Source organism: Podarcis pityusensis (assembly GCF_964106645.2).
Source record: "Podarcis pityusensis genome assembly, chromosome: 12".
Taxonomy (NCBI): Eukaryota; Metazoa; Chordata; class Lepidosauria; order Squamata; family Lacertidae; genus Podarcis; species Podarcis pityusensis.
Genome location: NC_138037.1, coordinates 3,503,723 through 3,516,770, shown reverse-complemented (window position 1 = coordinate 3,516,770; position 13,048 = coordinate 3,503,723). Strand labels below are relative to the sequence as shown.

General features: G+C 45.9%; 1 protein-coding gene and 1 long non-coding RNA gene across 2 annotated transcripts in view; both read right to left on the bottom strand.

The window, feature by feature from the left end:
* The window catches only part of LOC308459232, a 216,915-nt gene that overhangs the window by 109,592 nt on the left and 94,275 nt on the right, over positions 1-13,048 (bottom strand). The window lies entirely within an intron of this gene.
* Positions 1-13,048, bottom strand: part of CCDC13 (coiled-coil domain containing 13) — a 33,329-nt gene that overhangs the window by 12,912 nt on the left and 7,369 nt on the right. The window contains 8 exon segments of the mRNA XM_080974063.1: positions 267-473; positions 1,735-1,911; positions 4,077-4,241; positions 6,287-6,391; positions 7,565-7,675; positions 9,623-9,703; positions 11,354-11,496; positions 11,690-11,838. Of these exon segments, the coding sequence (XP_080830189.1) occupies positions 267-473; positions 1,735-1,911; positions 4,077-4,241; positions 6,287-6,391; positions 7,565-7,675; positions 9,623-9,703; positions 11,354-11,496; positions 11,690-11,838 (1,138 nt within the window).

The following is a 13,048-nucleotide window of genomic DNA, read 5'->3' as shown; positions in this document are numbered from 1 at the left end:
GATCCAAACTACAAGAAAGAAGATTCCACCTAAACATCAGGAAGAACTTCCTGACAGTAAGAGCTGTTCGACAGTGGAATTTGCTGCCAAGGAGTGTGGTGGAGTCTCCTTCTTTGGAGGTCTTTAAGCAGAGGCTTGACAACCATATGTCAGGAGTGCTCTGATGGTGTTTCCTGCTTGGCAGGGGGTTGGACTCGATGGCCCTTGTGGTCTATTCCAACTCTATGATTCTATGATTCTATATTAAGCGATCCGATCTGGTTTACCTGCGAAGTGAACTGCTGGACCTCCTCCTCCAGTTCTTTCACCCTGGCCTCTCTCTCGGCCACCATCTGCTTGAGCTGCTCGATGAGGCAGTTTTGCTTCTGGACCTCCACGCTCAGCTGCTGCTCCAGGTTCTGGTGAGATTCCTTGGTCCTCTCGTCTTGCTGACTCAGGTTCTTCAAGATGGCTTGCATCTCCTTCTGCTGGCTCTGGGGGAGCGGAAAAGGCACGGGGTTTGCACACATGCATCATTAAACGCAGGTGAAGGTGGCGTTTGACCCCTAAAGGTAATAATAATAATAATAATAATAATAATAATAATAATTTTTTATTTATACCCCACCCTTTCCGGTTCAGAAAACCGGGCTCAGGGCGGCTAACAACAAATTTAAAACACTTAATTGAGACAACAAAAAACAGCATAAAATACAGTATAAAACATGAATAACTATAAATTCAGAATTCAAAAATCAATTTAGGGGGAAAATCCATCCAATAAACATTAGATAATCACCAGGGCTAGCTGGCTAAATTAGTCCTATTTGGGCCAGCGAGGAGACCAGAGGAGAATTAGCTGTGGGATCCCAGAGCGGGTAATCTTCATAAAAAGGAGAGGGGAGAGAAGGAAGGGGAATAAAAGATCAGGCTAAGTTCAAATTGAAAGCCAGGTGGAATAGCTCTGTCTTACAGGCCCTGTGGAAGGAAGTGAAATCCTACAGGGCCCTGGTCTCCTGGGACAGAGCATTCCACCAGGTCGGAGCCATCACTGAGAAGGCCCTGGTGGAGGATAATCTGACTTCCTTAGGGCCCGGGACCTCTAAACTATGATCATTCATGGACCTTAAGGTCCTCTGCGGGGCAGACCAGGAGAGGCGGTCCTGTAAATACGAAGTACACCCTTGTGCAAATTAATTGAAACAAACAATGTAGTTTATTGTACAAAACTCACATATACGTACATTAGTAACGGATATGACCTCCGCTATTTTTAAGCAGCATTTGAACACGGTTTGGCATGGAGTCTACTAGTTTCGAAAAGTCACTGTTGATTTTCGGATCCCTGTACCACACTTGAATCAGCGCCTGAATGAGCTTCTCTATAGTCGTACAGTCTACAGCACAGAGGCGACTTTTGCATATAGCCCACAAATTCTCAATGGGATTTATTATATTTGTTAGTTGCTTTATCTTGCCCAGGGAAACCCAAAGTGACCTATAAGATATATAGCAGCAATCCTAGAACCCTAGAATTGTAGAGTTGGACGGGACCACGAGGGCCATACAGTCCAATCCCCTGCAATGCAGGAATCTTTTGCTCAATGTCGTGGGCTCGAACCCACCACCCTGAGATTAAGAGTCTCACGCTCTACCAACTGAGCTACGCAGATACTGGTAGCATTCTGGAATTTGAAATAGCCTTGAGCAGTAGCTGTTGCCAAACCCCTGGGGTGTGGAACAGCTAGATCGTACCAGCAGAGCATCAACAAGTTCGTCATCATGCTTCCCTTTGTCCAGGAGGGTCGAGATCTGCTCCTTCAGGGTTTTCACTTCGTGAGACAAAACTTTGTTCCGAGCTTTGGAGCCGTCCAATTTCTGTTTCAGCTCTTCGTAATCCTTCAGGAGGGTGTTATGTTCCCCTGAAAGCTTCTGCAATTAAGCAGATAAAAGAAAGTCAGACTTGACGTGGTAGGGAATTTATTTACTTAATCATGTATCCCACCTATTTTTCTAGAATAATAGTAATAAAAATAATCATAATTTATTATTTATACCCTGCCCATCTGGCTGAGTTTCCCCAGTCACTCTGGGCGGCTCCCAATCAAGTGTTAAAAACAATACAGAATTAAAAACTTCCCTAAACAGGGCGCCCTTCAGATGTCTTCTAAAAGTCTGGTAGTTATTTTTCTCTTTGACATCTGGTGGGAGGGCGTTCCACAGGGTGGGCGCCACTACCGAGAAGGCCCTCTGCCTGGTTCCCTGTAATCTCACTTCTCGCAATGAGGGGACCGCCAGAAGGCCCTCGGTGCTGGATCTCAGTGTCTGGGCTGGATGATGGAGGTGAAGATGCTCCTTCAGGGATACAGGACTGAGGCTGTTTAGGGCTTTAAAGGTCAGCACCAACACTTTGAATTGTGCTCGGAAACATACTGGGAGCCAATGCAGCTCTCTCAGGACCAGTGTTATATGGTCCCGGCGGCCGCTCCCAGTCACCAGTCTAGCTGACGCATTCTGGATTAATTGCAGTTTCCGGGTCACCTTTAAAGGTAGTCCCACGTAGAGCGCATGGCAGTAGTCCAAGCGGGAGATAACCAGAGCATGCACCACTCTGGCGAGACAGTCCACGGGCAGGTAGGGTCTCAACCTGCGCACCAGATGGAGCTGGTAGACAGCTGCCCTGGACACAGATTAACCTGCGCCTCCATGGACAGCTTAGAGTTAGAAGGGACCCCGAGGGTCATCCAGTCCAACCCCCTGCAATGCAGGAATATCAGCTAAAGCATCCGTGACAGACGACCATCCAACCTCTGCTTAAAAATCTCCAAGGAAGGAGAGTCCACAACCTCAACATAACAACCTTGTGAGGTCGGTTAGGCTGGAATGAGGGCCTGGCGAGGGACCACAGGCTATGGTTGAATCAGAGGGCAATGGGGCCCTATGTTCTTAAATCCAGCCGTGTTTGTCTCAAAAACAACAACTACAACAATAAGGAAACCCTGAAAGAGGGTGCGTTTTATCATATGTGGTGATCATGTGGGGTGGTAAAAGCTTTCTGGGAAATGATATATGATGAGTTGGGGGAAAATGTTTAAGATAACTTTTGTTAAAAATAAAAGACTGTGGAAAGAAGAAGTGCCAACCAGAAAAGAGTGACAGACTAAGCTGATGGAATAAGCAGAAATGGCATAAAAAGAAGGAACATTTTATCATATGTGGTGGGAATGTAAAAAAGTAAAGGACTTCTGGGAAATGATAAATAATGAGATGAAAAAGATGTTGAAATATACATTTTTTTAAAAACCAGAAGCATTTTCACTTGGTATTATAGGTCAGGACATTAATAGGCAAGATGTTAAATTGTTTTTGTATGCAACAACTGCGGCAAGAGTATTGTTAGCCCAGAAATGGAAACAAGAAGAAATTCTGATGAAAGTAGAACGGCAGACGAAATTAATGGACTGTGCAGAATTGGACAAAATGACAGGAAGAATTCAAAACCTGCGGGGCCAGAGATTGACAGAAGATTGGAAGAAGTATATGAATTATTTGAAGAGCAACTGTAATCAACAAATTACGCTAGTAGGACTACAAGAAGTTTTGTAAGGAGAAATATACGAAGTGTTACAAAGTAGAAAAAGATAGAGATATTGGTTATGAGTTTGAAATGTAATAGGGAAAATAAGAAATGCATACTAAGAGATTAGATTGGAAAATTTTCAGACAGGATTGATGGATGTCAAAAAAATTGAATAAGATGTAAAAGTATGTTTAATTACTGTTGAAAATGATATGTTAAAAAACTTTTATATATAGATAGAGATAGAGATAGAGATAGAGATAGAGATAGAGATAGAGATAGAGATAGAGATAGAGATAGATATAGATATAGATATAGATATAGATATAGATATAGATAGGAATATGCAGAAATGGCAAGACTGATGGGAAAGATCAGAAATCAGGAAGACCAAGTGTTTTTTAAAGACTGGAATAACTTTCTAATATATTTGAGATACATACATACAGTCAGGAAGCCCAGGCCTCAGATCTGAGCTCCCCTGGCTCCTGCAAAAAGGTTCTCAGCCCTTCCTCACCTCTAGAGCTTCTTTCTTTTCTTTTTCCAAGCTACGAATCCTCTGCAGGTTCTTTTTTGAGGCAGACGTCTTCCTCGAGTCCGCCAGGCTTACAGCCTCTTCCTCAGTGCTGCTCTCAGACAACCGGCTTCTGCTGTGGCCCAGCTGGTTCTCTAGATCCCGGACCTGAGGGAGGAAGTGGAAAATGTGCACCATTGCAAGTGTTGCTTAGCTGTGCGAAAACTGCTCCACTTATTAATTAATATAACAGTGTATGTCAGTGTTGACATGGGAGGAGTGCAAAAGGGGTGGGAGAGGGTCCCACTATGTTATTGTTATTATTAAAGGTAAAGGTACCCCTGCCCGTACGGGCCAGTCTTGACAGACTCTAGGGTTGTGCGCCCATCTCACTTAAGAGGCCGGGGGCCACGCTGTCCGAAGACACTTCCGGGTCACGTGGCCAGCGTGACGAAGCTGCTCTGGCGAGCCAGCGCAGCACACGGAAACGCCGTTTACCTTCCCGCTATAAAGCGGTACCTATTTATCTACTTGCACTTAGGGGTGCTTTCGAACAGCTAGGTGGGCAGGAGCTGGGACCGAACGACGGGAGCTCACCCCGCCGCGGGGATTCAAACCGCCGACCATACGATCGGCAAGTCCTAGGCGCTGAGGCTTTTACCCACAGCGCCACCCGGGTCCCTATATATTGTTATTATTACCAACAGCCAAAACACATACAGTGACACCCCCCATGCAGGCTGATACATTGGGTATACTTAATCAATAATAACATACAGTGGTGCCCCGCAAGACGAATGCCTCGCAAGACGAAAAACTCGCTAGACGAAAGGGTTTTCCGTTTTTTGAGTCGCTTCGCAAGACGAATTTCCTATGGGCTTGCTTCGCAAGACGAAACGTCTTGCGAGTTCTTGCGAGTTTGTTTCCTTTTTCTGAAAGCTGCTAAGCCGTTAATAGCCGCTAAGCCGCTAAGCCGTTAATAGCTGCTAAGCCGCTAAGCCGTTAATAGCCGCTAAGCCGCTAAGCCGCTAATAGCCGTGCTTCGCAAGACGAAAAAACCGCAAGACGAAGAGACTCGCGTAACGGATTAATTTCGTCTTGCGAGGCACCGCTGTATTCAATTCAACCACATGTACAATTCTATATACATTAACCCTCCACCCTCCACATGGTTATTTAACTTTTAACCTTTTAATTACCCCAAACTGGCTCTCTTAGCCTGAGTAGCACTGAGTTAAAAACAAAAGAGGAATGTAAATGGGTAAAATTGACGGTAATTGCAGCCAGACAGGTTAGAGCGAGTAACTGGAAAAACGCAGAAGAGCTAGGGGTGAACCAATGGAGGGGGAAACTGAAAAAAATATTATAATTTTAGAATATCTAACTGTGAAGATATTCACAGATATGATATCTTCTAGATATGAAGTCTTCAAGATATGAGTCTTCAAGATATGAAGACTCTTGAGAGACTCTTGGGAGTCTCATGGACTGCAAGAAGATCAAACCTATCCACTCTTAAGGAAATCAGCCCTGAGTGCTCCCTGGAAGGACAGATCCTGAAGCTGAGGCTCCAAGACTTTGGCCACCTCAGGAGAAGAGAAGACACCCTGGAAAAGACCCTGATGTTGGGAAAGATGGAGGGCACAAGGAGAAGGGGACGACAGAGGACGAGATGGTTGGACAGTGTTCTCGAAGCATGAGTCTGACCAAACTGCAGGAGGCAGTGGAAGACAGGAGTGCCTGGCGTGCTCTGGTCCATGGGGTCACAAAGAGTCAGACATGACTAAACAACAACAACAACAACAACTGTGAAGATACACAGAATGAAAGGGTTTAAGGTCAGTGAGAAAAAGGAGGATTGGATTGAGAAGATATTGAATTATTTGGGTAGGAGGGGGTCCCACTAAGAATCCGATCAGCAAGCATGGAAATAGAAGGATCTGTCTTGATCCACCTGGTGTAACAGAATTTACAACAGGCACCTGCTATCCAAAGTTTCGGAGGAGGGTGCCTCTCAGACCTACCTGGAGATACCTACCAGGGATTGAACGGGGAACTTTTTGCATGCAAGGCATGCGCTCTGCAACCCTGCTAATCGACTGACAACGGACCAGAGCTGCGTGTGCAAATGGCCTGGTGAAATTCTGCAATAATAGGTCCGACTCTGCCATGCAATGTTCGGAAGAGCGGGGGAACAAAGACAATTGACTCACTTTCCCTTGCAGGATCAGAATCTGCTGAGCCCGCCCACGCCAGGTGCCAGGGGTGGACAACAGATTTTGAATGTTGACGTCCTCTCCAACTTCATTGGCTAAAAGCTGAAAACCAGATACAGAACGTAATTATGTCATGGAAAATCTTTTGTGCTGAAAGTTTCGATTTATCAGTTATTTTATTTAACCTTTTAAAAAAATCTTGCTCTTCAGCGAAATAAAGGTCCTCAAAGCAGCCTAAAAATATATTTTGTGTGTGTGTGTGTAAAGGACAGTCCCTGCTATCAGGCTGACAATCGAAAAAGACACGACACAAAAGGAAAATGGACCAGGCAGGAGGAGAAAATAAGCAAACCCAGGTTCAAGTTCTTAGCTAATGTGTTGCAGAAAGTGCCTTTTCCAAAATCTTTCTTAAGACCATAAGAGGAGCCCAATTAGCTTCTGGCTCCATGTTTTTAAAGCTTATTATTTATACTCCATTTTTCTGTTAAAATAATTGAAATGGCATTTTCACACAGCAGTTTTGTGAGTCGTTTTGCCAGGCTGCTACAAACAACCCAGGAACACAACTGAGGCAAAGTCACTCCAGAAAAATCTGAAGTACCTGCTGCCCCAGGACAGCTGTTCTGTTTCTTCAGCTCCTGCTGCCACATACGTCACTAAACCAGCCCAGGACACCTCCAGTGTTCAAGGTAAAGGTAAAGGGACCCCTGACCATTAGGTCCAGTCGTGGCCAACTCTGGGGTTGTGGTGCTCATCTCACTTTATTGGCCGAGGGAGCCGGCGTACAGCTTCCGGGTCATGTGGCCAGTATGACTAAGCCGCTTCTGGCGAACCAGAGCAGCGCACGGAAACGCCGTTTACCTTCCTGCTGGAGTGGTACCTATTTATCTACTTGCTTTCAAAATGCTAGGTTGGCAGGAGCAGGGACCGAGCAACGGGAGCTCACCCTGTGGCGTGGATTCGAATCGCTGACCTTCTGATCAGCAAGTCCTAGGCTCTGTGGTTTAACGCACAGCACCACCCGCGTCCCCATGTTCAAGGAGAGGACAACTAATACTGGCAGATAATGTATACCCTGAAAGTGACCTTAGGGGTGGGTCAATGAGGGTGACCTCACTGATTTGAATTGCTTGTTGGATGTCCGTAACTGTTAGGCCCAAGCATCATGAACATCTCTAGTGGGAAAAAGCAATGGGATGCTTAGAGTTATGGAATCTCTACACATCAGATCAATACTTACTGCACTAAGAAATTCAAACTAACAGAAGACCCTACCTTCTGTGTCATCTTCAGCTCCTGCTTTGTGGTCTGGAGCTGGTTGCGAAATTCAGACACTTTGAAGTTGGCTGCTGTTAACTTTTCTTGCAAGGCTTTCATCTCTGGGCTCTTGAGATTCAAGAGGAAGAGGTGTTTTTCCATTAGTACAGATAAAGAACAAATGGCACGTTACAAGGCATTGTTTATTTATTTACAGTCGGACCTCGGATCCCGAACGCCTTGCGAGTCGAACCTTTTGGCTCCCAAATGCCGCAAACCCAGAAGTGAGTGTTCTGGTTTGCAAACGTTTTTTGGAACCCGAACGTCCGACACGGCTTCCGGTTGGCTGCAGGAGCTTCCTGCAGCCAATCAGAAGCTGCGTCTTGGTTTCCGAATGTTTTCGGAAGTCGAACGGACTTCCGGTATGAATTTGGTTCGACTTCTGAGGTGCCACTGTATTTACATTTATACGCCACCAATTATATCTGAAGATCCACCATGAAAGGTGGTGAACTCTCCCTCCTTGGAGGTGTTAAAGCAGAGGTTGGATAGCCATCAGTCATGGATGCTTTAGCTGAGATCCCTGCATTGCAGGGGGTTGGACTATTCCAACTCTTAAGATTCTATGATTCTATCTCAGGGTAGTTCACAAGATAAAAACACAAAATTAAAAGTTAAAACAGGAAGTTAGATTAGCCTCAACCAGAGCCAGGGCCTTTTCAACACTGGCTCCAACTTGGTGGAACGCTCTGCCTTATGAGACCAGGGCCCTGCAGGATCTGATTTCTTTCCGCAGGGCCTGTAAGACAGAGTTGTTGCACCTGGCCTTTGGCTTGGAGCCAATTTGATTCCCTCCCCCTCTTTCTTTTTCCTTTCTCCTCCTGTGATGAGGCTGCATTTTAATATTTTAACGTTTCAATATTTTAATGTTGTATTTTAATCTTGTTTTTAAGTTGTATTCATTCAACTTGTTTTTATTATTGCTTGTGAGCCGCCCTGAGCCCGGCCTTGGCTGGGGAGGGCGGGGTATAAATAAAAATTATTATTATTATTAACGCTCCTTCCCACAAGCATATTTGAAAGGCAGTAGGATATTCATCCGCCAAAGGCCGGGTTGAAGAGGAATGTTATCAGAGCTCAAGGTCACATTCCAGCCGGGGGGGGGGGGATGCTCAAGGAGGGGGGGAAGTAAATCAGTGAGGGGTGGGGCTTGGGAGTGTGGTCTGGGGAAAATCCCAAAGGCAGATGCACTACCATTGAAACGCCTGGATTAGATTAGATTAGGATTACAAGACATCCCCAGTTCCCAGGGACAGTCCCTGGATTTGCAAACCTGTCCCCGGACAAATTCCGTCCCTGGAATGTCCCCAGATTTGCAAATCTGTCCCCTGGAAATGTGGCAGTGGCAGCCTCAGCAGCCCAGAGCCAACCTGGTAGCCCAGTTGGCTCTGGCTGGCTTCAGGAGCTGCTCACTGCCGCCGCCACTGCCGAAGGGGAACCGGGGACGTCCGGCGGCACAGACCTCCTGCCCCCTTCCCCCTTTGTTTTGACAGATCGGGGGAGGCTCGGGAGTCACAGGTGAGCGGACGCTGCCCAGGAGGGGTGCAAGGCGCATGGTTTCTCTGCCAGGCAAGCTGCAAAGCCCTTCTTTTGCACCCCGTGAAACATAAATGTGTACAGGTTTTTTTTAAAAAAAACTGGGCAACGGCCTCCCGCCCAGGACTCCCAAGCCTCCCCCGATCAGTCAGTACAAAGGAGGAATTGGGCAGGAGATCGGGGGAGGCTTGGGAGTCACAGGCGCGCAGTGCACCGTTTTCAGTTTTAAAAAAACTGCGCATTTATGTTTCACAGGGTGCGAAAGAAGGGCTTTGCACCTTTATACAATATGTATGTGTGCTTGTGTCTTTTGCCTCACCATTCCCCACTACTGACTCCCTGTTGCTACTCAGCTTAAAAAAAAAAAAGGGGTCCCCGGATTCATTGAAAACAATCTGGTAACCATACATTAGATTCCCCAGTCCTGCTTTAAAAGCCTTATCGCTACTACGTTGAGAACACAGAGTGATTCATTCTTACCAGAGGCACTTCTGTCGCCTTACGAACAGGCTGACTGTCTTTCTCCTCAAGTGACTGCGGCTTGAGAGATGACAATTGTAACTAGAATACACACACACATATATACACACAATTAGATAAATGCCAGCTTTACAGTGCAACTACAAAGCAGATCAAGGAGAAAAGTTACAGGCAGGTAATCATAATTATGATAAATTTTTATTTATAGCCTTCCCTTCCTGGTTCAGAAAACTGGGCTCAGGGCGGCTAACAACAAATTTAAAACACTTAATTGTAAAAGCAGCATACAATACAATATAAAAACATGAATAACAATAAAATTCAAAGTTCAGAAATCAATTTCGGGGAAATCCATCTAATAAGCATTAGATAATCCCTAGGGCTAGCTGACTAAATTAGTCCTACTTGGGCCAGCGAGGAGGCCAGGGGAGAATTAGCTGTGGGGTCTCAGAGCTGGTGATCTTCATAAAAGGGGAGGGGGAAGGAAGGGAAGGGAAATAAGAGATCAGGCTGAATTCAAATCAAAGGCCAGGCGGAATAGGTCTGTCTTACAGGCCCGACGGAAGGAGGTTAAATCCTGCAGGGCCCTGGTCTCATGGGACAAAGCATTCCACCAGGTCGGAGCCATCACTGAAAAGGCCCTGGCCCTGGTGGAGGATAGTCTGACTTCCTTAGGGCCCGGGACCTCTAAACTATGGTTGTTCATGGATCTTAAGGTCTTCTGTGGGGCAGACCAGGAGAGGCGGTCCTGTAAATAGGTAGCCGTGTTGGTCTGCCGTAGTTGAAACAAAATAAAAAAACTCCTTCCAGTAGCACCTTAGTGACCAACTCAGTTTGTTATTGGTATGAGCTTATGGTCTTAAGTACATCATATTAAGTTCCCACCAGATATAGTACTGCCCTTTGTTTTGTATTTTTATTGTCTCTGCTGTATTGATTTGTTTGATTTATTCACTAAAACCTTTAAAAAAAAAGGAGAATGGACAGAGGCTCGAAGGTGAGGTATTTCACCAGGGAGGCAATAGGAAACGGGTTAGCAGCAAAGGGGATCAAAATGAAACCACGGGCAAGATCCTAGCTGCCTGCTGAGTGAGGAGACAGGGAGGAGGCGAGGCGACGGCATATGCACTGAGGTCCAGCGCCAGGGCCTTCTGGCGGTTCCCTCCCTGCGAGAAGCAAAGCTACAGGGAACCAGGCAGAGGGCCTTCTCGGTGGTGGCACCCACCCTGTGGAACACCCTCCCACCAGATGTCAAAGAGAAGAACAACTACCTGACATTTAGAAGACATCTGAAGGCAGCCCTGTTTAGGGAAGCTTATAAGGTTTAACAGACTATTGTATTTTAATACTTTGTTGGAAGCCGCCCAGAGTGGCTGGGGAAACCCAGCCAGATGGGCGGGGTATAAATAATAAATTATTACAGTGGTACCTCTGGTTACGTACTTAATTCATTCCGGAGGTCCGTACTTAACCTGAAACTGTTCTTAACCTGAAGCACCACTTTAGCTAATGGGGCCTCCTGCTGCTGCCGCACCGCCGGAGCACGATTTCTGTTCTCATCCTGAAGCAAAGTTCTTAACCTGAAGCACTATTTCTGGGTCAGCGGAGTCTGTAACCTGAAGCGTATGTAACCTGAAGCGTATGTAACCCGATGTACCACTGTATTATTATTATTATTATTATTATTATTATTATTATTATTATCCTTCTCAGCAGAAACAGAGGCCTCACCTCTTTTTCCAGCTCCTTGATTCTGTTGTTCAGCTGCTTCACTTTGGTTTTCTCCTTCTCAACCTCCGCAGTCATGTGCCGGTTCTGCTTCGCCAATTCCACTATTTTTGTGGCCGCCACGTCTCCCGGGACGCCCGAGGTCCCTACGGAAAGAAGCAGCGACAGTGGGTGATGCAATGGCCTTGGAGGCCAGATCCGCTAGCCCTGTGGATCCTGCCGCCTGAGGCGGTCACCTCACTTTGCCTCATGGGTGGGCCGGGCCCTGATAGAAGGCGAGGGAGCCTGCAAATAGATCACACAGACAATGGCAGGTGTATGCAAAGCATTTCCATTTACCCAGCAGCGCCAGCCTCTCTTCCTCAATCTTCTTGTGCAGCTGCTTGATTTCAAAGTCCCGCTCCTTGAGCACCTTGTGCAGCCTGCCGTTTTCATCTACAGTCTCTCGAAGCTGCTGCTGGAGCTGGTCGTTTTCATTTTCAAGTAACCTGGGGGGCGGGGGCAGAAAATATAGAACAGCTATTGGGGTAGATAGGAAGCCCAGGGCACTTTTTCTTTAGATGTCCCTTTTATGAAGAGGCACGTAGTGAGACCATTGAACACCCTTCAGAAACTGGGTTTTGCCCCTCAAGCCCTTCTAAGTCTGGGGTTGGGCCAGGCAAAAGCTACGGTCAGGCAAAGAATCATAGACACCGGGAGACAACAGGACTGCCCAAGGTGCCCCGACTATAAAACTGGAGAAATCGAGAGAGATATAGCCACACCGGCAGCATATCTCTTCTTTCTCGTATCCAAAAATGCAAGAAGGGCCTTTACACTCGCCAGAAGCTTGGCTCTGCCCTCGCCGGTCCTGGAAGGATCCTTTTAAAAAGTCCCATATGCTCAGAGACTTTGCGCCTGTTCATTGGGGGAGATAGGAAGCCCAGAGCAGTTGTTCTTTAGATGTACCTTTTATGAAGAGGCACGTAGTGAGACCATTGATCCCCTGCTGGTGAGGCTTGCTGACCTCCCGGAAAAGCAAAAATTTGACCTTTTCCTGTTAGGCAAAGATCGTAAGACGACCCGGATGGTCGCCAGATTCTGTGTACAGATCTGTAGGCACAGACCATCCCCTGACCCAAACTAGTTCGTTAAGAAAATCCCCAGACTCAGTTCCATGGGTGACTCTGGGTCATCTCTCTGCGGCAGCTTATCTTAAAGTTTTAAGTGTCTATACGCTTATCGCATTTATAAATTTTAAATTTAGTGATGGACTTTTTGGAGCTGGCTGACCTGGTCACGCAAGAATCTGTGGCCAGAAAAAAGAGGAGACACAAGAGGACTGGAATAAATTTAAAGAATATTTAGCTAAATATTGTAATATACGATAAAGAGTAATAAATAGGTTTAGGGGTAGATTAAGAATATGTTGTTAATAAAGATTAAGGATTAGAATATTAATAAATGAGAAAAGGTTAGTAAATGAAAGAAGTTAATACTATTAGAAATACGAATTTGGATAACTGCTAAACAGGTGATATAATTACAGATAGGTAGCCGTGTTGGTCTGCCATAATCAAAATAAAAAAAATCCTTCCAGTAGCACCTTTAAGACCAACTAAGTTAGTTCTTGGTATGAGCTTTCGTGTGCAAGCACACTTCTTCAGATACACTGAAACAGAAGTTGCCAGATCCTTCTATATAGTGAGAAGGTGGGGA